This window comes from Leptosomus discolor, chromosome 14, assembly GCF_034619465.1.
Source record: "Leptosomus discolor isolate bLepDis1 chromosome 14, bLepDis1.hap2, whole genome shotgun sequence".
NCBI classification, from domain to species: Eukaryota; Metazoa; Chordata; class Aves; order Leptosomiformes; family Leptosomidae; genus Leptosomus; species Leptosomus discolor.
The window spans coordinates 15,995,607-16,019,054 of NC_141404.1; the positions used below are offsets into that span (position 1 = coordinate 15,995,607).

General features: G+C 59.5%; 1 protein-coding gene across 2 annotated transcripts; it reads right to left on the reverse strand.

The window, feature by feature from the left end:
- Positions 1 to 23,448, reverse strand: SRL (sarcalumenin). 2 transcript variants are annotated; one of them, XM_086473205.1, is made up of 8 exons: positions 23,388 to 23,448; positions 13,634 to 14,773; positions 11,831 to 11,929; positions 10,904 to 10,999; positions 6,934 to 6,969; positions 2,555 to 2,671; positions 1,588 to 1,821; positions 1 to 812 (listed from the first exon to the last, which is right to left on the reverse strand). In XM_086473205.1, exons 1-8 carry the CDS (start codon positions 23,446 to 23,448, stop codon positions 1 to 3), a joined length of 2,595 nt encoding a protein of 864 aa, XP_086329331.1. The 2 variants fall into 2 exon arrangements, with proteins under 2 accessions (XP_086329331.1, XP_086329333.1); XM_086473207.1 differs by lacking the exons at positions 6,934 to 6,969; positions 23,388 to 23,448 and having other exon boundaries at positions 13,634 to 14,531.

Here is a 23,448-nt window from a genome sequence, read left to right on the forward strand (position 1 = left end):
TTAGGGTTTCCTGTAGCGATTCTTTGGGGTTTCGCCACAGCCAGTGATGTCACAGGAGAGAACGTTGGGCTTCTTCCCCAAGCCGATGCTTCCCAAAAGATCGGGAAGCTCACGAGTGATGGCCTTCTCGATCTTCTCTAGGAAACACCCTCCCATGTAGGAACACTGCTGAGACAGCAGCTTAAAACTGGTGATGGGGTTGATGCCAAAGAAGTCCTTGTAAGCCTCACGGTTGGGGAGGTCAAATTTGCTGACATTGGTCTTTGCCAGAATGGACTTAAAGATAAAGAACTTGTCAGGATCTTCCACAATGTCCCTGAACACCAGTTCTCCATCACTAAAGAAGGTCATTTTGTCCTTGTAGGTCTGTAGATAGCGATCAACCAAAAGGGCGTGGATGCGTACCCGGATGGCGTGCTGGCGTATGAAGGCGATCTTATTTTCCATCCTGTTCTCAATCACCTGGTTGAGATCCTCCAGGAGCGATATCTCTTCTTTGAGGAACAGGTCTTTGTGGGTATCTGGGTGGTACTCCTGGGGCCAGAAAGAGCTCACGTACACTCTGGGTGGCTCCGTGACGTTGATGAGAGGAGCCAGGCTCCAGAACAAGGCACCATAGACTCTCATGAGCTCCTGGGTAGCCAGGCTGTCAGCTTTGTTCAAGATGATTCGGATCTGGGACTCACGGCCCTTCAGCTGGCGAAATAGCATCTCCAGCTCCAAACCCACGTCCAGCTTCGTAGGGTCAAAGACAACGAAGATTAGATCAGCTCTGTCAATGAACCACTGGCACACGTCGTTGAATGGGTAACCTTGAGGAGAGGAAAGAGAGAAATCCAGAAGAAATGGCCAGCATAGCAGGGGTCCTTTCAGGTCAAGGGCCAGATAAACCTTGAGCCTACCATGCCTCACGTCTGGGTTGGACAGGGTGTGAGATACAGCTGACTTCCCATGCAGCCTAGAACCTGTTTCTCGTGAGCACTTGAGTTTCTTGGCATGAAAACCCACCCCTGTATGTCTCGGGCTGTGACTACGCATCTCCCTCAGCCTCGCCTCCAAATCTTCTTTCTCTCCGCTGCTGGCCACAGATTCCTGCTGACCCTGTGAGCAGGTATTGGCCACATCATTGCTTTCCCCAGTGCGCGCCAAGTGGGCCAAGAAGGCCTGCTGATCTGTCCTGGCAGCCCAGGTGCTGTGGGGATGGGCTGGTGCTTCTCAGGGCCCTGCTGCAGCACCAGCCATTGGAAAAGCCTGGATCCAAGGATGACAAACGAGGCATTAAATGCTGAGCTGAGGCAGACAGTTAACAGCCCAGGGAGTCCCCAGGAAACACCTTGCCGAAACGCCTGTCTGTCACACCTCCAAAGAGCAGAAATGGCTGCTCTAGCTGATCACCCTTGGGTATATTCCCCAGGTCCCAGCTGCTGCTGCCATAGCCATGGGCAGACAAATGTCACCACCCCCTTCAATGCAAGACAGCTTTTGTAGCCTAGGGCTCTTCCCCGTTGTACTTCAGCCATCTTTGTCATCTCCCATCATTACGCCATCTTTTCTGGAGTCCCTTAGATGAACCCAGGAAACCCCTACCTCGTTCTTGCTGCTTGCGGTTTTCAATGATGCCCGGCGTGTCCACAAAGGTGACTCGCTCCAGCAGTTTGTGGGGCACCTCGATCCCTATCAGCTTCTCCAAGAAGTTTTGCCCAAATTTCTCCAGGGGCGAGAAGGAGCGGGCGCTGTCAGCAGCCATCACAATGCCCTCAATGGTCTTCAGCTTGGGGCCGTGCATGATGACAGTGAATTCGGAGGTGGTGGGTTCTGCCCCTGCCCAGCAACGAGAGGAGCAGCAGAGCTGTGAAATCCATGCCAGACAACGGACATGACAGGGCTGGCCTGGGACTAGCCAGGGAGCTCAAGAGCATCGCTCGCTTGCCAGGAGATGCTGGGGGAAGGCAAGCAGCAGGGCTATGAAATTCTTGCCAAACTTCTTGAGAAATCGCCAGCAGGGCTGTTTTCTGTGGGGACTGGTTGTTCTGGAGGTGGCCTGACTGCACAAGGTGCCCTGGAAAACCACCTCCCCTGGGAGCCCTCGTTACTGTGGCACAGAGCTGGCCACGGACATCTGCCCTCAGCTGCAAGATGACATCTGTGGGAGCAGGGAGGAGGGAAGGGGAATGGCTTTTCTCCTGGGAGGACAAGTAAATTAGCTCCACATGAGGAGGGAAGGGGAGAAGACAAAGGCGAGTCACCCTTGTGACGTGACTGTTGCTCTCACGGTTGAGGCCAGAGGTGGTGAGCCCTGCGCTCCAGGGCAGGGATGCTGTGGGGAGAGATGCCCTTCTCCTCCCTGGGGAGGGTGGACAAGCCCTGGGCTGTGGTGGGGAGCGTCTCCCTCCGTATGGCACCACAGCCAGGTGGCACGGACCAAATCGCAACCTCCCTGCCGTAACGAGAGGGATCAAAGAGACGTGGCCAGGAATTGTTGACGGCACAGATGCAGAAATGCAGGTGCCAGCATGCCCTTGGCGGAGCAGGGAGGGAGTGGTGAGCGTGGTACCTGTGTAGAGCTGGTAGGGAGTGTCGTCCAGCCCAAGGAGGTAGTTTATCATGGAAGATTTGCCGACGCTCCACGGTCCCAGGAATAGCACCATTGGCTTGGAAGTGATCTCCCCATCTGCAGAGAGGGGAAATAACAAGAGGAAGTGAAGAAACAATAGCCGTCGCCGCTGCGCGATTAACTCCCGGCTGTAACGAGCATCCCATCTGAGCGGCACGGTGATGCTGCCGGGGAAACAGCCACCCTTCGGGGCCGCCAGCCATTCACGAGCCAAGGCATCGCCCAGTGACATGCCCCAGTGTCTGCAGGAGCGGGATGTCACCATGCTCTGTGGGAGACCCCACCTCACTCGTCTGACATCCTCCAAGGTTTGGCCCTTCTTAGACTACGGGAGGACTTGAAGGTCTTTTATATCTTGTCTCGGTTTGGTTCTGGTTTAGCCAGAGTGAGTTTGGGGCTGGCTGCGGCAGGGAGTTTTGTTCGAAGGCAGCCGCCGCAAAGCACGGGACATGCGAAGGAGGTGGCCATGCCGCAACCGGGCGAATGCCTCGTGCAAAGGGAGCTGGCGTGGTTTAAGGAGCAACGCTGGCGCAGTGCTTGGTAAGCGCGGTGCGAGCTTTGTGCCGGCTGCCTGCAAGCCTTACCAGCACACCTTCACAGGGATCTGCCCCCAGGTCGTGGCTCCCAGCCCTCTGGTCAAGCAGAAGGTCCCTGCCTACGTGTGGGCTGGGTGCGAGGCTCCAGCCCGGTGAGGGGAGGGCAGGCCAGGCAAACAGCCCCACTTTGGGCTTGGGGAAGGGCAGGAGGAGAATGAACTACAGTCGCCATCCTGCACTCTTCAAGTTCCACAGTTTGTTAAAGGGCTCTAGGAGGCTGGTGATGGGCCCATAAGGACCTGTCCCCATGATCGGTCCAGGATCACAGAGGTCCCTGCACACATGTAGCAATCCCTGCTCCAGCAGGACTCATGCAATCAGCCTGTGCCCACACTGCTCCCCCCACTCCAGACCCCAGGCGACTGGGCAGTCAGCTGGCAAAGCCAGAGAAGCCCCTGGCCCACGCCAGCCCCCAAGCCATGCCCAGAACTGCCGGGAGCCTACTAGTTGGCTTGAGCCCATGTCAGGCCAGAAATGGAAGTAAAAAATTGGATGAGTGAGTTCCTGTTGATGGGAACTTTCCCTGTCCTTGTCCTGCGCTCAGGGTGGGAGAGGGTCCCTCCCACTGCTGCCAGCAGGAGTCTGGCCAGGGGAAGGGCTAGATGCCAGCGGGGGAGCTGGAGGCTGCTGTCTCTCAGCCAGAGCTGAGCCTTTCCCCATGGCCCAGAGCAAGGAGGTGTCCTTGGGGGACCCCTGCTGTCCTCGGCACCCTCTCTTGGGCCCCATGCCTAAGGCAGAGCTATTTTCCCTGTGGTGACTGAGAGACCCCACTGCTCCATGACTGCTGCCCCCACAGGAGCCCGCAGCTTGCCAGCAAGCCGGGGATCTATCTCCAAGGGGAGGGGAGCTGCAAAGCCCACATGGTGTTGAGCTCCTGCTCTCAAGGGTGCCGGAGGGCACTGCGTGGCAGCTCCACACCGTACCCGTCTGACCATGAGTTCAGGAGCTGGGCAGCGTGTTCCAGCCTCCTCCTGCCTGCCCATTGCAGAGCCAGCATGTCACTGCTGGGGAAAGCAGTGGGCTGGGGACATCTCTCCATGAGGCACAGCTGTGTCCATGCAGCTCAGCTGTCCTCACCAAAGCAGGGCAGCCACATCCAAACAAGGGGGGGGGGGGGGGGGGGGGGGGGATGGCCCTGCCCGCTGCCCGCTCCCTGCCTGCAAGCCACAGGGATCCAACATTGTCTTCTCACACGGGACAAAAACAAATGTTGAAACCTCAGACTTTCGTTATTAATCATTCTGCTGTGCCACTCTATCTCTGCTGCTCTCTTCGCCTGCTGGTTTTAATTGAGTTTCAGATGATTATTATTGTTATTATCCCCTGTGATGTTGTGCCAGAGGTTTGAGGCGGGTCCCCGTGTGCTCTTTCGTAACACGTTCCTGGCCAGGTGTGGCTGTGTGAACGCAGGCAGCCAGCGCGCCCCAGCTCTGCTTCCCATCCCGGCCTCTGCCCCGCTGAGGCGATGCAGGCAGCCACCCTGCCGGGTCACCGACAGCTCGTTGTGCCCATCTCTACCCCTTGCTTTGGGGTGCTGGCACCCCGTGGGCTTTGTGGGCAGCACCAGACACCTGATCCTTGCAGCTTTTGAGGTAGCACAGCAGCTCCGAGGGTGTGAGGCCATGCGTGTCTGTCCAGGCTCTGGGAGAGCAAAGAGCGTCTCCCACCCAGAAGGGTGCTGGCCTGGCTTCTGTCCCTGCTACGTCCCCCTGCTATGACTGTCAGCACCCATTTGGGTCACCCTGATGGTTCCGCCAGGGGAAAAGAGCCAGTCCTTGCCGGCTGCAGGGCAGGGATGGCAGCAGCTCCATCACGGCAGCTCTCTCCAGCCACCCTGTGGCTGCTCGCTCCCAGCCCAGCCTGCCTCACTCCCAGCTCAAGCTCATCCCGGCTCAAGATCATCCCAGCTGGAGCCAGGCACATCCTGGTGGCTCTCACAGAAGCGGTCGCACCCTGGTGCATGATCAGGCCCTGCCTGTGAGCACAGAGATCCTCAAACCTTCATCTGTGCTCCTGCTTAAAACACAGCAGCTTAAAACACAGCTTCTCTAAGCTGCGAGGCTTGCAGGATAAAGAACACACTGCGATTCTCCAAAGCACCTGGCAAGCAAGGCCAGGAAGGTCACGTCCCTCTCCACAGAGCCTGCATTTGTCTTGGACTGTTCAGCTCTGGGGGTAGGAGCAATTTGTATGTCCAAAAACTGGGTTTTTTCCTAGACTGATGGCTTTCTGGGAGGTTTTTGCGTGTCACTTGAAATGCCTGGCTGCCCTCGGGTCGGGAGCACTGCTGTTCTGGGACTGGGATCAACCCTGGGCTGAGTCTTCTCCCTCCTGGTCCTCAAGCCCAGTGGAAGTGGCTGGTATTGGCTCACACCCCCCACCCCGCCCCTGTTGTACAATCCTGTCCCGAGGATGCTGGGCAAAGCAGAGGACATGGCAAAACCCCCTTCCTTTCCTGGTTCAAACAGCCACGGGCATGAAGGTCTCACTCTGTTCCATTCTCAAACCACCCAGGAAGCCTAAAACACCCGGGGAGCTTTGCCCGCACTGCCGCCCCATCGCTGTACCACAAACACCACTGGCCACTCTGCCTGTGGCGTGGATGCACCGCCCGGCAGCCCTCGGAGGGCTGGCCAGCTCGCTCCCGGAGCTTCAAAAGCCATGAGTATCTGCACAACACGTGTGCCCGCTGACGGAGGGACGAGTCACACGTGGCTACAGATTGCCTGTGCCTGCCTCCACGCCGTGCTCCCCGTGTGCATACGCCCACACAAGCAGCGCGCGTGTGTGCGCCTGCGGCTAGAGATGCAGATAAGACGGCTATCGAAACACGCTGTATATATCTACAGCCTCTCTGCTGCCGGCACACTGGCACGACAGGGAGCCAGAGGCCCTCCAGGAGCTGGCAGGGCTCCGCCGCGTCTGGGGCCAGGGTGTGGAGGAGCCCATTTCGGCAGGATCCAGCAGCGGGGGACCGTGGGGTAGGACACAGGGGCCAGAAGATGGGATTTGCCTGCCTCATATCGCAGCGGAGACATTGTCTCCATGGCCCAGAGGAAGGGCTGGGTGTTGGCTGGCATTTCTTGGCCCATCTTCCATCTCCTGCTTCTCCAGGGGGACCTGGCAGCACACCCCGAGCAGGATAGGCGGGGAGAGGAGCCAGCTCTGCCTCCCAAGGGAGCTGAGGCTGCCGCACAGGGGCCAGCCTGTGTTACTGGGACAGCTGCTGTGGGCTCATCGGCTTAAACTGCAGCCAGGGGGGATCAAGGGTGGACATTCAGGAAAGTTTCTGCATGTAGGAGGGTGAAGGGCGGGAAGAGCTCCTCTCCATAGAGTGGGCTATCTCCTGGGCTCCTCCAGTTCATACCAGATCAATCCACAGGTCCTCCACAAATGCCGTTGCACCATGGCTAGAGGAATCTACAACCTCTTGAGTCTTAACCCAAGAGAGAAAGGTGTCAAAGCCTGGGCGAGGTGGGCATTGCAGGAAGGAGTGGGCTGTCAGGAGGCACAGAGTTAGGCCTGGGACAAAGTGCAGCGACACACGTGCTGAGCTCTGGAAGGGCTGGGGACACCGGTGGGTGCCATGGGACAATGCGTACCAGGGTCTGCTCAGTGTTTGGGAAGTGTGGCTCTGTCAGGGCAGGTGAATAGGAAAGCTGGAGGCCAGCAAAGAGCTTAGGCAGCGCTGGCAGCATGCAGGTAGCAGGCAGCGATACCAACCTGTGGCGGAGGAGCCCAGAGTGCGTCCGGGGTAAGCTGTTAGCAGGGGACACGGGGAGAGAGAAAAGGCACCATGAGTCGAAGGAGGGATGAAGCTGCCTGGGGCTGGCCCAGGCCAAGGAGGGAGCTGAAGACTGGCCCTGGCCTTCTCATGGGCAGGAGAAGCCGTCAACGGCCACATTCCCAGCAGGAGAGAAGGAGTTACAGTCTGTAAGCAATGAGACCCGCAGCTACCGGGACAAGCACCAAACCCCAGTCTGCCCTGCACACCGGGGCTGTGGCTTGGGGGAGCAGCCCCAGGAGAGCTGTTGCATTTGTGACAGCACCCCAACCCTCCTGCCCTGCTCAGCAGAGTTATTGCCTTCCCCTGCAACATTCACCGAGCAAACAGAGCCCAACAAGCTGTGGTTAGGACAGCAACCAACCCCGGCAAGTGTCCTGACCACCCCAGTGGTGTTGCTACCTGTATCCAGCCCTGGGATGGCTGGTGATGGCAACTGGGAGGTCATTCCCTATAGAGGGACACTTGCTAATTGGCACACATATAGTAATTAGGGTCACCAAGCATGCACCACAAACTGGCATGACTCCACAGCAAGCTTCCCATCACCAGACTGGGAGAGTCCCTCACCCCTGAGCTTGGGACAGTCCCTACAGGGTGGCTCTGCTGTGACTGAGCACACAGGCGCACCCAGCCGGAGCGTGCCCGCACCCCAGGGGGACAGCAGAGCTGAGATGCAGGAGGGTGGCAGGCAGGGAAAAGGAGACAGCGCCTGCCAGGCTTAAACACACTGTAAGCAGGGGGTGCGGAGTGAGTTTTCTGGGATGCACCCTGACAGCTCACAGTCTTAGGTGGTTGGTGGCGGTCACAGCTCCCCCATGACAGGGGATACTCAACTACGCGGGTGTTTTTGCGAGCTGTAGGGAGCAGAGGGGCCCCTTGGATTACACTAGCTGGTGTGCACAAGCAGAGCTGATGATAAGGGTGACAAAATGGAGGGCTGCTGCCTAATGGAGGGGCAAAGGTGCTTGCAATGGCACCCCTCTATATTGGCTTACACCTCCAAAGGTCACACATATTCCATGACAGGCCTGCCCTGCTGCTCTCCCAGCTGTCCCGCTCCTCCCAGCCAGCTGAGCTGGCAGCTCTGCACCCTCCAGCCTCCCCCCTGCCACAGTGGGTGGGTGCAGGGGGTGAGGTTGGAGGTATCTCCCAGCTTGCAGGGGCACCACCAGTGCAGCGAACCTGCTCAGGACAGAGGCACCATGCAGAGGAAGCAGCTGAGAAAGCTCTCTCAGCCCCACCATGTCACCTGCCTTGCAAGGTCAAAAAGGCTCCCTGGGCCAACACTAACTAATTTGCAGGTTTCTCTAATTACACTGCTAACAAGGGATTGGGAAAAGCTGGATCTGTGGGTATTAAAGGCAAACTGCTGGGCTCTAGGTTTCCAGGATGGGGTTGTGTGTGCTAGGGTATGGCTGGGGTGTCAGAGGTGCTTCCAGGAGTTTGGTGGCAGGAGAAATGTTTCTGAGGGAAGCCTAGCTAGAGTCTCTCATGGCTGAGCCAAGGGCTGTAGGCAATGCAGCATCCCTGTGCCCTTGCCTTAGGGCCAGGAGGCTGTGGGTGACCAGTTCTGAGGTTGCATCTGCATCACTGGGAGAGTGCCATGTAGGACACAACAGGCTGTGCTGGGCACTCACACTGGGAGCTGACCTGGGGACTGTCAGCCTGAGTGATGATTGTTCCTTACAGTGAAGTGAAGCAGACCATGGAGCATTGTGAGATGAGGCTGTGAGGAACACCAGAACCTGCTGTCTGTGGTGAGTCCTGCTCAGGAGCTGGGTTTGAGAGGGGCCTTGGATTGGGAAAACACAATGGTTAGTAGTTGTTTCCTCAGGATCTGGGAGGGAGGAAGCCAGCAGGGGCCTGAGAAACACTTGCTTCCTCCCAAAAAAGGGAGCAGGGAGGTGGCTGCTCATGTATGGGATGGCTGGAGGGCAGGGTGGGACGTCCTGAGCAAGGAGACGGGTTGTACCCTAGGAACTGAGGCTGGGGGCTGCATACTCTGCAGTGAATAGCAAAGCGAGGGTTGCAGGCTGGGAGCCCATCAGCTTACCCTGTAACCCCAAATGTTCTCCTAAACAGTGTCCTAGGTTGAGCTGACAGTAAATGCAGATGCTTGCATTGCCACCAACACAGATCAAAGAAGCCTGGAGAGGTGGTTGAGGGGCTGCTGAACCTGTGAGCTCCAGGATGGAGACAGCTGGGACAGGGCATGGCTGGGCTGTCCTCGCTGTGCAGTGCCACCACTGAAGAGTCTGTGAGGATGCGTACCGGGGTCCCAACCCTACAGGTCCTGGTGCTCCTTTCCCAGGCATGTGGCAGTGCTGTGCTGGCTGTGCGAGGGCAGGGACAGACCAGCGCACTGAGTGGGTGACAGCAGCTCTGGGGTGAGGGTCTGCGGGGCACCCCTCCTGTGCTGGCTGGAGCATGGTGTGTTGTTGTGACACACCCCCCCCCAGTTACCCTCCCACACAACAAGCGGATCATGGTCCCCAGCTGCTGGCAAGCAGCACAGAGCCAGGCAGGCAAAGGCGGTGGCACGGAACTGGCTGCAGGAGGCTGCCAGACACCACTCGTGTCTTATGAGGCCTCCAAATGCTGCCTCTAGAGCCCCTGTGGGTGGGTGGCAGATGATGTCCAGAGTGCCTTGGGTCTTGACGCAACAGGACCTGGGCTAGTGATGAGGACTCTGTAGCCCTGTCCCTGCCTCGTGGGTCCCCCGTGCTCCCCACTGGCTCTAAGCTGGAGATGAGGTGATTGGGTATGGAGATGGTCAAGCCTGCTTACAAAATGTCTGACATGGATTTAGGTGTTTCCTTTGGGCTGCAGAGGGGTGCCTGTAAAACAGGGGTTCTGCTCTAATGGGATGCATCCCAAGGGTTTGCCCAAACGAATGTAGGACCCATGTGCTGGTGGAGCAGAGACCAGCTGCAAAAGGAAGCTCTGTGTGGAGGGTGTGTCTAGGTCCTGTCTCACCAGCAGGGAAGTTATGGCTCCAGGGTGTGAGAGGCTGGAAACATGGGGAGGAAGGCAGAACTTCAGGACAAGGAGGGACCCTGGCAGGAGGCTGACACGGGTGTGCAGCCCTGGGACACAGGCAGCAGGGACTCTGGCCTCCCTTGCCTGCCCAGCCAAGGCACAGGGGGCATGTGGCCCTGGCTCAGGACAGGGCTTGAGCAGGGGCTCACAGGAGAGTTACCTCAGTGAACAGAGACCTCGGACTAGGGCTTGAGCCATCTGTGCTTGGAAATTGGGTCTGCTTGTGTCATACAGGTCACAAGAGCTTCCTGTAGCTTGTGAGCATCTTGGGGCCAGGGCTGCACTTTCCTCTTCCAGAGGGGCACGTGTGCTGCTGGGGCTCAGCCCAAGCTGATGCCTGTGGCCATGGGGACCTGCTCACCTGATCCAATGTGTCTGTAATTGCCAAGGGATGGAAACTCTAACTCCTAGGATGAATGAAGGCTGCTGAGCTTGACGGATACCCTGCCCACATGGCTGTGTCCTGTACTGAGCAGGAAGGATGCCAGCCCCAGCTACCCCCAGGAAGTTCATCCCCAGCCTTGAGAGGTCCTAAGCTTCCTTGCCAAGCCTATTCCACTAGGCTGTGATCTCTGCTTGGCATGGGTACAGGTCATTGAGTTGAGCAGGTGGAGGACCCGAAGCAGGCAGGGTTCAATGCTCAGCCTACACAGATGGTCCTGACAGCAGATGGGCTAAGGCAGATGCAGGAATGCCTGCTGCTGGGTTCACTAGGGCATGTCCTCTAAGCCCAGCATGTTCATGGCCTTCTTGGGAAGCTGCAAAGGAAGACAAACTACTCGAGCCTTTCCATGATCTGCTCTCTGTGCTGTTATCTGCGCCCCAATGACTTGATGGTGCTGGAGACTCTGTTGCCCGTGGCATTACCTGTGATCTCGTGCTGCCTCAGCTCGTTGTATCTGTAGGACTGCTCCAGGGGCTTGATGGAGGAGTGGTAGATCTTCCTCAGCCGCTGCAGTACTCCTGCAGGGGCAGAAGCATGCGGATGGGTGAAAGGCAAACCCCACCACCCTGGCTGAGTCCCTCCCAGGTAAGCTGCTGGGCTTTCCCTGCAGATCTTGAGGGTGACTCATCTGTGGATCAAGGGACTTGGCTCGCAGCTGAAATCTTGGCCAAACTGATCCCAGTCATGCATTTTGATGCCCCTCCCTGCTAATGTTTCCTCTTGGGCACTGTCCCCATCTGCTGCTGGTCTTGCACGTGCCAGAAGCTGATGGAAGGAACATTTCTCGTTAATACTGTTTAGCACTCAACACCCATGATCCCAAAAGCTCTCCACCACATGCCAAGGACCCATGGCACACCCCCTAAACTGCTGGCAAGAAGAAAGAAGGAGCTTTTTCCATAGCAGTCTTTATCCCTTTCCAGTCCAGACTGCCCAGGGGGCTAGCAGAAGCAAGACTTGTAATAGCAAAACCCAAGAAATAATTTGAATAAAAATCCAAACCCTATATTACAAGTTGCCCTGGGTTACTCTGGGCAGCAGCATGGCTGGCTTGGGCTGATTCACCACCTGCATTTTTCAGCCTCTCTACCCTCCTAATTCTTGTACGCCCTTGGGGCTGTCTCTAAAATGCCTAAAGTATGTTAATGTAAGAACAGTAAAAGGGCCGTTATTGAAGATGAGATGTTGGTGGGCCTACAAGAAGTAAGGTTAAAACCAAAACACTCTAGGGAAGGGAAATCCCATCCATGCTCTTGGTGCAGCAGAATGGTGAGGAGCCTGTCCTGCAGGGATTATCTGGGCTGAAAGAGCAGGGCATGCGTGGCTGGGTGCCACCCAGGCCCCCTCACCTGAGAAATCATCGGCAGGTTTGTCCTCGTTCAGCTTGAGGGTGCTCTCCAAGTGGGACCGGTCACGCTTGGTCGGCTCGCTGGCATCTTCAACCTCTTCTGGAGGAAAATCCAAGGAGACCTGTTACTGCTGGAGCTGGGGACTCCACACAGGAGCTCACGCAAGCCACTTCTGAGGATAGGACATGGGGGAGCACACACACCTGGAGCCCATGGACCTGCCGGGCACCTCAGCAGCTGCCTTTGCCCTTGCCATGCCACACAGCTCTCTTGCAAAGGCTCCTGGAGGCTTAGCAGAGGCTGCCAGGGGAAGTGTTGTGGGCAACTGCTTGGCTCCAAGGAAGGGCTGGCGAGGGAGACATGCCACGTCTCCCTGGGGGAGTGAAGCCCAGCGGCTCATGGGGAATGCGAAGGCTGTGCCTGGAAGGGGCTCCTGGGGTGCAGTGCAAGCCTGCGTGGCACCTGCTGCCCAACAGGGCCCCTGCCTGCCCCAGCGCTTCCCCAGCAGCTGCAGCTCCTCCAGGGCTGAGCCTCGACTGCAGGCGCGTTCTGATCTGCCTCTCTGTCCACTCCCCCAAAAAAACTATGCTTTGAGCCAGAGACGAGAGGATGTGCAAGGCTGGGGCTGGCTCTGGAGAGCCCGGCCAGCCTGACCCATCCCGGCTGCCTTGCCTTTGCCAGCGGGGTCATTCCCTCCCACTTCTCCCACCTTTACCCCTGTATTAGGCTGGAGCCCTCTGCGTGGGACCTTGGCTTGTGGTGGTCCTGGATGCTCCATGCCAGGCCCAGGGAACACGAAACAGCTGCCTCCACCTAGAGTAGGCACCCCAGTGTCCCCAAGATAGAGGTGTCCTCACCCTGGAGGTACTAGCACACCAAGGGCCCTGTGCAGCTCCGAGTGCTTTCTGATATTGGGAGCTGAGTCGGGCTTTAGTGGGGGTGTTGGGACAGGTCTGGGGACAGATGTGTGCTGGCTGGCTGGGCTGGGGATGCCTGGGCCAAGCAGGGCACTGCCAAGCCCTGGGACTGTGTTGAGTGTCTACCGAGTGTTGGGCTGAGGAAGACCTTTTGACTTGCCAAGTAAAACCACAGAGACAAAACTAGGTTTCCCTTTCAGCACAGATGGGAATGTTTTGAGCTGAGCTGTTACAGATGAAAGCAGAAAAAGACTCAGCTGAGTCTAAAGGTCGCTGCCCAACCTGTGGGCCAAAGTCCGCAAGCATTTCCAGGAAATCCTGGTGGGGGGGTGTCCCTTTTCCTTAGTTAGCCTTTCACTGACCAAATGTGTCCAGAGCCAGTGCCTCAGCAACTGATCAGTCTGAATTAGCTCTTCACACCTTCCCTATGAGGTGAGGGCTGGTGGACATGAGACCCACCAGCCTGGGCAGCATCCTGCCCTTGCACCAAGGAAGCTGGGATCCAAGAAGACTCTGAGGGTGGAGGATAAAGAGCCCTTATAAGAGGTCTGTGGGTGCTGAAAGGGGCCTAGGCGTTAAAAATCTAATCCATGTCCACATCCCAGAGGAGAAATCACAGGCTTAAAGTGCAGCGAGGGAAATGTCAGCCAGCTTTGGTATCGCTGTGACGAGTGCCTGCATTGCAGGCGACTGCAGGCTCCTGCCTGTGCCCTCGATGCCTGCAGCCGGCCCAGCCGTGCAGCGGTTAGGGGCAGGCACGGGAAGCACAAGCATTAGGAGAGGGCCATGCACTAGGCGCGGTTTAATGAGCCAAGCTCAGCTCCACCGGCGGCTCATAGTAGATCACTCTTGCTGCTACAGCACACCGACAAGAAAAGACTCCAACCTATCTGGCTGTGCCGGAGCTCGGCGACAGCTGGGTGGGTGCTCTGGCCAGCTGGGTGCTCTGTTTCTGCCAGCGATGGCTTGTCTGCAGGGGAGTCTTCTGCTGCTGGGGGGTTTTCCACCACTGCTGGTGGATCTTCTGTTGCCGGGGGGTCTTCTGGTGCTGGTGGGTCTTCCACCACTGCTGAGGGGTCTTCTGGTGCTGGTGGGTTTTCCACTGCTGCCGGTGGGTCTTCTGTTGCTGGGGGGTCTTCTGGTGCTGGTGGGTTTTCCACTGCTGCCGGTGGGTCTTCTGTTGCTGGGGGGTCTTCTGGTGCTGGTGGGTTTTCCACTGCTGCCGGTGGGTCTTCCGCCGCCGCTGGCAGATCTCCTGCTGCATCCCCACAGGGTGGGTGATGGCAGCTGGCAGGGCCATCCCTGGCTTCTCCCTTGCTGGCAGCTGCTGGTTTGCCATGGCCCTTTTTGCCGAAAGCGCCAGACACTTCCTTGTCGCTCCCTTTATCTCCATTCTCTGGCCCTGCTGGCCCAGCACCATCTTCCTCAGACTCTTCGTCCTCCTTAGACTCTCCCTCCTCCTCAGACTCTCCCTCACCTCCATCTTCCTCAGACTTGCCATGTTCGTCTTCCTCAGATTCCCCCTGCTCACCATCTTCCTCTGAGCTTTGCTCACCTGTTTCCTCTCCCCTCTCAGGGGGAGACACTGCTCTTGGCTCCTCTATTTTCTCTTCCCCAGGCTGCCCATGCTCCTCAGAGGCTTCTTTCTCAGTGCTGGGCTCCTTATCCTCCTGGGCATGGAGGCCATCTTGTGGGCCTTCACGATGTGCTGCCACGGGGGTGCCCAACATGGTGTCCTCCCCTGGGCCCTGTGCCTCACCAGGCCTCTCCTGGCCCTTCGTCATGGTGGTCTCCTCTGGCTGTCCGGCCCCTGGCCCCAGGTCCCCAGTCAGGCCACCCGCCGGCTCTTCCTCCCCCTCTCCGCGTCCCTCCTCAGCAGCACTGGGCAAGGAGGCGTTGGCGGGGCCACCTTCTCGGTCCTCCTCAGGGCTGCCGTCTGCTGCCTTCTCCTCCAGCCTGGGCTCTGCGGCTGGCAAGGGGCTTTCGGCAGCACCGCCGACATGGTCCGTGCCAGGGGCGTGTGGCTCTAAACGATGAGAACAGCTCGGTCAGTCTTACCCGCGCTGGCACGTGGCTATCGGAGCACCCACTGGCCCCCCATCAGCGCTGGGGCGGCCCTGAGGGAGGATTTGTGGCTGTTACCAAGAGTTTTAAACTCTTTCCTAAACCTTCTCTGGTTCCAGCTCAATATTGTGTCCTTGTTGCAAGAAGCTGGGTGCAAAGAGGTGGGGGGGGGGGGGGCAAAGCCATTGCTAGCAGGGAGCCCTACGGCTGCGCTGGCCATGGCTGCCTGGGGCTGGGGCTGCCACCTGCTGCGAAGCTCTGCGGCAAGGTGGCAAAGCAGCCCTCAAAAATGGGGGGGAAAGAATAACAAAAAGCATAGCTCAAGGGATCGAGGGCACTTGGCAGGTTAAAAAGGTCCTTCCCCAGCCCTGCCTCGGGAAAGCATCGCACCAGCCATGGCGGGTGGCTGGGCAAGGAGGAGGAGGAGGAGGAGGAAGGGGCGAGGGGCTCCCCGGCTCAAGGCCCTGCCTTTCTGCAGGCGGGCGAGCGCAAGCAGGGCCTGACCCCGGCAGCAGGGCTGGGAGCTATTTATTGTGAGCATCCCTTCACTAGGAAAGCATTTGCTGCGCTGCGCGGCTGGCGGGGAGACAATGAGTTTGTTCTGTGGCCGGGAGAAGCCATCCGTATTTTCCATAGGCCTCCAACTGCAACTTAACATTAGTCAACGGGTGCCAAAAATAAAAGATCACCAGCTATACTGTCTCTGTTACAAACAGTTGCTGCTAGTCTAAATAATCCCCCGAAACGTCTAATGCCTGCATACCAGGGAAGCGTTTCAGAGGAAAATAATTCCTTTGTACTCCAGCTGGCAAGCAGATGCCAACCAGGAAAAATGCCACCTCCTTCCAGGCTGTGGGGAAGAGAGTGGGCAGCACCGGGCACGGGCAGCGCCAGGCATGGGCAGCACCGGGCACAGCCGTCCGGCTGGCAGCCAGCCCTCTCCTCCGGCTCCTGTGCCGCATCCATGCCAAGGTGCCACAGGGCTGTGTGTCCTGCAGAGCACCGGCAAGGCCTCGCCAAAGCCATAGTGCTGGGGCTCGCTGGGCTTGGCCATGGGTGACCACAGTGGCCGAGCGAGGAGGAGCTGAGCCAGGCAGCGTGCTGCCAGTCCCAGATGGCTCAAGCCAGTTTGCCGCGGCCAGGGATGCCAGGCAGGCGGTTGCACCTCTATCCATGCTGGGGCCACCGGTGCTGTTAGCCAGGAGTCGGGCGGCAGGCTTACACCAGGGAACGAACCGTGCCGGCAGCAGGCAGCTGGGAGGGACTGGGCGTGCCTCAGCCTGCCAGGGTTTCCAGTCGCTCTCGTGTGCAGCTTGGCACAGTGGAGCTGCCGCCATCGCCGCGGCTCTTGCCCTGCCAAATCCGGATGCATGGGTCACCCTTGCTCTGCCCTCGCCGACCTCCCCCGTCCTTTGCTGGCACGTGGCTCGCAGGTGCTTCCGGGATCCCAGTTCAGCTCCCAGCTGGAGGGAGATATGTTGAGGGCAGCTCCCACCTGCCTGCCCCCCACCCAGAGCATCCCTCTCCTTTGGGTCACCTTCTGGCAGGTCCCCTGGGACCCCTCAGGGTGTCCAGCCTGCCAGGAGCCACTTGAAGGGGAACGTGCTACGTCTGACCTGCAAAGCCCTGGGTGGCTGAGGGCCAGCATGCCCCTGCCTGGCCCTGGTGGCCTGGAGACCAGCCTGGGTCTCCTGAGGGTCCCCTTGGCCGACGGGGATATTCTCAGCTTGGCTCTAAAATAGCCAGTGACCTGGAGGGCTGGGAGAGGAGTTCAGCTCCTTGGGCGGGCATTAGGGGAGGGTCAAGGCAGGTGTGGGGGCCAGCAGGACCAGGAAGAGGACACCCTGCAGGTCTCAAAGGCTTTGTCCAGGGTCTGCGTGTCCCCTCTGACCCAATGCAGGGGGACAGAGGGGCCATCACCCATCATGGCTGGGCACAATGGCAATCCCAGTGCCCATTGTGAACCATCCCTCGCAGGAAAAGGAAATATTCCCCAGGCTCTCGACTGGGATGTTCCTGCTGGTGTGCTGGTCAGAGGCTTTATTTCCTGTGACCTTCAAGGTCTTATATAAAGTCCCTCTCCCTCTCCACCTCCTTCTCCCTCCTGTTTCCCCTATATGGTCTGCAAATCCAACGCAAGGCAAATTGTGCTGATCTGCAGATGGCCGGCCGATGAGCAGCGAAATGGGCCGAAGGTTACGGGCTTAACACCCTCTGTGTGTCCGCCCCAGGCTAAAAATATGGCCCAGCCACGATACAGGGGGAATCAGAAGGAGCAGCCTGGCGGGGTGCAGCCAGCGAAGCACCAGCCCGCTCGGCCGCTGGCCCCAGCCCCTTGCCCTGCTGCCAGCCAGGGGTGACGTCCGCACCTGGGGCCCATCCTGCGGGTCCCGGTGGACTCCAGGAGGGAGCGGGGACAGCCACGATGTAAAGTGACACTGGGGCTCCCCTTGTTCGCGCCCTGCGCTGTGCCAAGTGGCTGGGTGGCACCGCAGAGGAGCCCTTGCCTCACTCCCCTTGGGGACCTGACCTCCAAGCCTTGCGCTGCCCCTGCCTGCCCTGAATCTCACGCCCATCTGCAGGGCTGGGAGGGCTGTCAGCTGCCTGGGGACGCCTTTCCCTGGTGGTGACAGCACCCTGGGGCACAGCTGCAGGGTGGAGAGGTCACAGCGAGGCTCTGCGTGCCACAGGATGCCATGGCTGGTTTATACCTGGGAAAAGCCTGTGCAGAAAGGATAAGGATGGCTGCTGGAGGCTGAATGTGACCCTGCCACAGTGTCCCCTCCATCCCTGCATGGGGCCATAGGGAACGGCAACGCCCTGGCGCCGAAACGGGTCCTCCAGGAGGGACAGCCAGGGCAGGGGTGGGCTAGGAGGGACAGATGGGCACAGGTGGCCCTGGGAGGGACACGCTCCCCCTCCAGCAGAAATAGGAGCCCCGAGCGTGGGGCCAGCGATGTGCAGCGCTGCGGGGATGGCTTTTCGCACGCCCCCTTCCCCTGCCCGGATCCCGGCCCCTACAGCACGCAGGGGAGTTATCCAACAGCTACTGCGAGTCCTGCGCTCCCTTCGTCCTCCCAGGGGGGTTTTGGGGGCGGCGCCTGCACCCCAAACCTCTCTGTCCCTTCCTTTTTGGGGAAAGGCAAGGCTGAACGAAGCCCGAAGGCTGGGCTTTGTTGTGCCGAAGCCCTTTAAAACCTCCCAGAAAGTGGCTAGACCCAAAGGAGCCACAGCCCCAGGACATTTGGCCCTGTCCTCAGCAAGGGTGGGCTCCTGCCTGCTCCAGCTGTCAGCTGCCACACTGGGGTCTGCCGGGGAGGGGGTGCAGCGCCCGGGGATTATGATGCTGCGTGCTGTTGCCAGCCAGCAGCCTGGCTTCTGGAAAAAGTAAGTCGAGGCGGATTAGCCCTGGGAGCCTGACCTTTCTGCAACCAGTAACCCTGCCCAGGCGGGAGGCAGGGCCAGGGGAGCCCAAAGTGGGGGCCATGCCCCTCAACCAGCCTCAGGCCTGGGTACCCCAGCTTTGCACACCCACTCCTGGGTGCTCGGCCGGAGAGTGGCAGAGGATGGCATCTCGTCCCTGCTCTTCCCATGCCTCAGTTTCCCCTCCGGAGGAGTTTTATCGCCCCCATGTTTCACACAGCATCCAGGCCAACACTTTCACCAACTGGGAGAGGGAAGTGTCCCAAAGTGACTCAAGAAGCCCAGAAGACACAAGCACGAGGGCGGCCAAGGGTGGGGGTTGGCTCTCCAGACCCCTGTGCACCCCAAAGCCCAGCATGCCCAGCCACAGCATCCCATCCCAGAGGCTTCGTGATCCCAAGGCACCAGCAAAAAGCAAATATTTTCCAGTTATTCCATACAGAGCCCAGCAGGAGTATAGGAACCAGCTTTGTCAAACTAACGCAACCTCGTTTGTGGAGGAGATTTTAAGTTTAGCTGGGAAAAAAAAAAATTGATTTGACTTCTATAAATAGTCAGCTAGAACTGCATATTTTGATTAAGAAAGCGTAAAGAAACCTCACCAGGATCCACCAAAGGGATTAAAACCAGGCTTGGAGCTTTCTAAAAATAGAGATGAAAATGAGGAATCACTTCGGGGGGGCGGGAGGGAGGGGGTATGTGTTTGACTGTCTCTACACAGGGTGCCCACCCAAAAGATTTGGGAGGAAACCTAAACTCCTAACTTGCAGAAGACACAAAGATCAGGGTGATGGAAGACAAAGCAGCCACCATTCCCTGGCCGGGGGAGATCTGGGTCCGTAAGTGAGCAGATGGAGAGAGAAAACAGCATGTATTTTGGCACAGGCAGATGTCACACTGTACATCGAGAAACATCTACCCGTGGTGACCCTTGCAGGGTCAGCAGCCTGGGGGGATGCTGAAGGACCTGAGGGAAGCGCTGTGCCATGGCTGGGGCTGGAGGAGCCCCTTACTCCGGAGGAGGGACTCCTGAAAGGTCATGCTGGTCCTGTTCCCGGGCCTCCAGCAATGGGAGGCTTCACCAACCCACCCCAGGGCTTCCCCGGTGGTCCCAAGGGACATCCTCCATGCACTCAGTGTGAGTCTTCCTGGGTGAAGACTCCCCATCCCTCTTCTTTGGTCATGCCAAGGATTCCCAGTCACCTGGGCAAGACAAGGAGAGACTTTGGACTTGTCAATTTGGATTTTAGTGCCTGATGACCTGTTGTCCCACAAGATCCTCAAATCCTTGAGAATGTCCGGGCAGAGATGCTGCTTGGCTGTGCCAAGCAGCGATACCCAGCCCCAGGGGTCTCACTCATAGACCCAGCAGCAGGACGGGGAACCCCAGCTCAGCCATCGCACACGGATGGGGCCACGCAGCTCCGAGCCCTTTTCCACGGCATGCCCCCACGAGCGGGGAGGTGGGCAGGGTCAAGCCATGTGCCCAGCTGGCACCGGGGCCGTGCTGCCGCTGCCAACACCCCAGCCTGGCTCGGGGTACCCAGACGGAGACTCCCCTGCCCCTCCGCCAGCCCCCACCGGCACACGAGGTCGCCAGCTTCCTTGGGCTATCGCTTACGAGGGAAATGTCCCCGCAGGCTGAAAATAGCCTGGTGGAGCCCTGCCAAGGCACCAGGGCCCACTGCAATTCCCACAGTGCCTGGGGAACGGGCGATTTTATGAGCAATTCGGTCGCCTTTGGACCCGCCAGCCGGGCTGGGGTTTCAGCCCAGCAGGGACGTGGCAAGAGCGCAGCCCACCGAGGGCTGTCCCTGGGCACAGCGCAGCCCTCCTGGCCCTGGGTTGTCTCGTGGGGACCCACTAGTGCCACTGTGCCTCACACGAGTGAGGTGTCCCAGCTGTCCTGCCTGGCTGGCTGTCACCTACACACCGGCACAAGAATGGCTGAGGGGAGAGGGTATCACAACGCAGCCACCCTGCCTGACATCTGCCTTGATTTACTCACCCAAGTTTGGGAGAGAGATGTGGCACCCACGGGGGCCGGGATCTCCTCCAGGTGAGGTTCCAGGGGTGTGACAGGGATGTAGGTGGCACAAGCAACCAAGATCCGTGGGTGCCTGTGGCACCCCAAGGCCCTTGCCTCACTGTGGCCACCGCTGCACCCAACAGCAGTGGTGCCCATGGCTGTGCCGATGCTGGGGGGCATGGGTGTCACTGGGACATAGTGGTCTACCACATCTGGGGAAAATGGTTACTCTGGGGAGCCTGGGATGATCAGGGTGGGGAGTCCCCATGGGTGCTGTGTCCTGGGCCCTGAGCCCACCCGAGGTGACACAACCCAGGTGGTGGAGCCCACCCCAAGATGTTCTGTGCTGGGAGATGGAGTCCACCCTGAAGTGACACATTGCAGGTGATGGAGCCCACCCCAAGGTGACATGTCCCGGGTGATGGGGAACATCCCTAGATGGCATGAGGACATGGTGATGAAGCCCATCCCGAGGTGACAGCTCCCAGGCTGAGGCAGGATGACGAGTCCTGGGGGCGGTGGCCCACGCTCACTGTTACCAGGCGAGGTCTGTGCCAGCCCCATCATGCCCTCTGCACTTGCTGCAGGAGGATGCCAGCATGCCAGGGCTTTCCTCAGCTCCTCACCCAGCTTGGAGGTGGTGACAGCACAGCCCGGCATAGCCCTCCCACTCAAATCCGTGATGGCTGGGAGGGGCCAAGGGCTCCCCAGGGCAAAGCTCCCGAGGGCGGTGGCTGGGCGCTGCCCTGCCAGCGTCCCTGTGGCCCATTCCCAGTGGCCACAGGGACGTGCTACGGCCACCTAGCCCGGAAGGGATGGCCAAGCTCTACCCAAGGTGCAACTGCGGGGAGCAGGAGACTTTCCCCTGGGCAGGAGCAGGGACAGAGCAGGAGGCGAGTGCCCTTGCCCTGAGCCATTGCCTGGCCCTGCCGTGGGTGCTGGCCCCCACCAGAGCTCCCAGCCATGCCAGGGAGCTTTGCCAGCCATGACCATGTGGGCCATGGGCCGTTTTGTCTGGGGCTGCGTGAGCATGGGTGCAGGGCACTTCCCACCCCCAGCCTCTGGGAACGGTGACAGGGTCCCAGCGGCCCCTGGTGTCACCAAACCCTGCCCTCGCCCTGAGGACTGCACCTCTCCATGAGGCATCGCTAAAGCCCTCAGTTCCCTGCTGGGCTCCCTCTGCCTTCTCCTCACCAAAGGGGTGTTAAATGGGAAGACAAGGCCCAAAAATAGGAAAATATCCACCCCCTGCCCCCCAGCCACCTCCTACACCCCAAAGAGCCTGGCTTGGCACCAAAGGAAAAGCAAAACTCATAGTGCAAACCCCACTGGTCCCTGTGGAGGAGAACCACGTGCAGATTGTCACTGCTTGTATCTTTTTCCCAAACCAACAGGATCAGGGTAAAACATGTGACCCCAATAAGCAGGAGATGCCGAGGGTGGGGACTCAGCGGGCTTCAGCCACCTGTTGGAGCCAGCTCTGGGACTGCAGACCCCAACATGCCTCCCAGCCCCGCAGCCACCTCCGAGACGGGGCATCCCAGCGCTGGGCTGAGCAGGGTGCTGGTGGTGAGGTGCCCCATGCCATGTCCAGCCCCATGGCATCACCCAGGCTGCTCCCTCACTGTCTGCCGCAGCTCGGGCTGCACCAGCCTCTGTGCCAGCCTCAGCACAACCAAGAGCTGGGCTGATGATCACCCACATTGGTGACAAGCCCCTGATGTCCCGTGGAGCCACCAGCCCAGCCTCGGGTAGCACCAGACACTGGCCATGCCCATAGGGGACCTTTCCATCCCCCTGTCCCGAGACCTAATGCACGGCCCCATGGAGGGCACCCCACCACTGACAGGGTGCATCACTGGCCCCAAAACCCGTTTATTCACAAGAATGGGCCAAGATGCCCTTAAAAGGCCAAAACTCGGTGGGCCCGGGGGTGCCGGGTGCTGGAAGGCGGCAGCTGCGGGTGCCTGCACGCGGGGCCGCAGCGGCGCAGGCCGGGGGGGGCCGGAGCCGGGGGGGGGCCAGGGCGGCTGCAGGGAGCACAGTGTCCCCTTACACGGCTGTTTCCATACTTAGCCACCCCCCCCTCCCGGGGCAGCGCGGACACCAGAGCCTGGCCAGGCAGAGTACCGGCCCAAATTAACTCAAGGGCAAGCAAGGGTACCAGCGATGCCGCCCCACTGCACGCCCCAAGGGACGCCCAGGCAGGGATGGGGGTGCTAAGCGGGGATGGGACAGCCTGGGCAAGGGGCTCCGGGGTCACCCGAAATGCTATCTTGCTTGGGAGGTCCTTGGGTGATGGGGAGACACCACCCCCACCACCCCAGGGCAAACAGCCCACCCGATCCTGCTCTGACTATGGGGTGCCTCAGCACACCAGCAGCCCCCTCCAAGTGCTCACAGCCCAAAACCAAGCCACCTCGGCACCCATGGGTGACATTGTCCCCAGGCACCTTGGTGGCAGCACAGCCCCTGCACCCATCCTGGCTCCGGAGGGGGGACCCCAGCCCGTACCCCTCCTCCAGCCCCTCCTGGCCACGTCACCTCACTGTGTTTCCCTGCACATTTTGGGGTGACTCTGCAACCCTGGCAGAGTTGCCGGGGAGCCTGGATGGCTGTACCCCCACCACCCTGTCCTCCTTCTGGCACCCACTCAGCCCTGGGGTGCTGGCTGGGCTCACCGGGCACCTCATAGCCTCACCGGCACCCGCAGCCCCACGGTCACCCACAGCACTACCAGCACCTGCAACCTACAACCCTGCAGGGCACCCCCTATCCCCATGGGCACCCACAGTCCCAAAGGTGCCCACAGCCCCGTGGAGACCCACAGCCCCGCTGGGTGCCCACACAGCCCCACAGGGACCTGCAGCCCCCACAGGAACCCACAGCCCCATGGGCACCCTCAGCCCCACAGGCACCCTCAGCCCCACGGGCACCCACAGCCCCACAGGCACCCACAGTCCCAAAGGTGCCCACAGCCCCATGGAGACCCACAGCCTCCTTGGGGACCCACAGCCCCATGGGGACCTGCAGCCCCACAGGAACCCACACCCCCATGGGGACCCACAGCCCCAACGGGCACCCATAGCCCCACGGGGACCCCCATCCCGGTGGACAGCGGTACCTGCAGTGGCGAGGAGCAGGAGGGAGGCCACACAGCAGCAGAGGAGGTTGAGGCCCTTCAT

Bases quoted from the DNA above. Each gene is read 5' to 3' on its own strand.
- SRL (XM_086473205.1), bottom strand. From the start codon at position 23,448: ATGAAGGGCCTCAACCTCCTCTGCTGCTGTGTGGCCTCCCTCCTGCTC. The intron at 2,672-6,933 runs GTTGGTATCGCT...CCCTCTCTGCAG, and splicing joins TCTGGGCTCCTCCGCCACAG to ATGGGGAGATCACTTCCAAG. The intron at 1,822-2,554 runs GTACCACGCTCA...GTTGCTGGGCAG, and splicing joins TCCCTACCAGCTCTACACAG to GGGCAGAACCCACCACCTCC.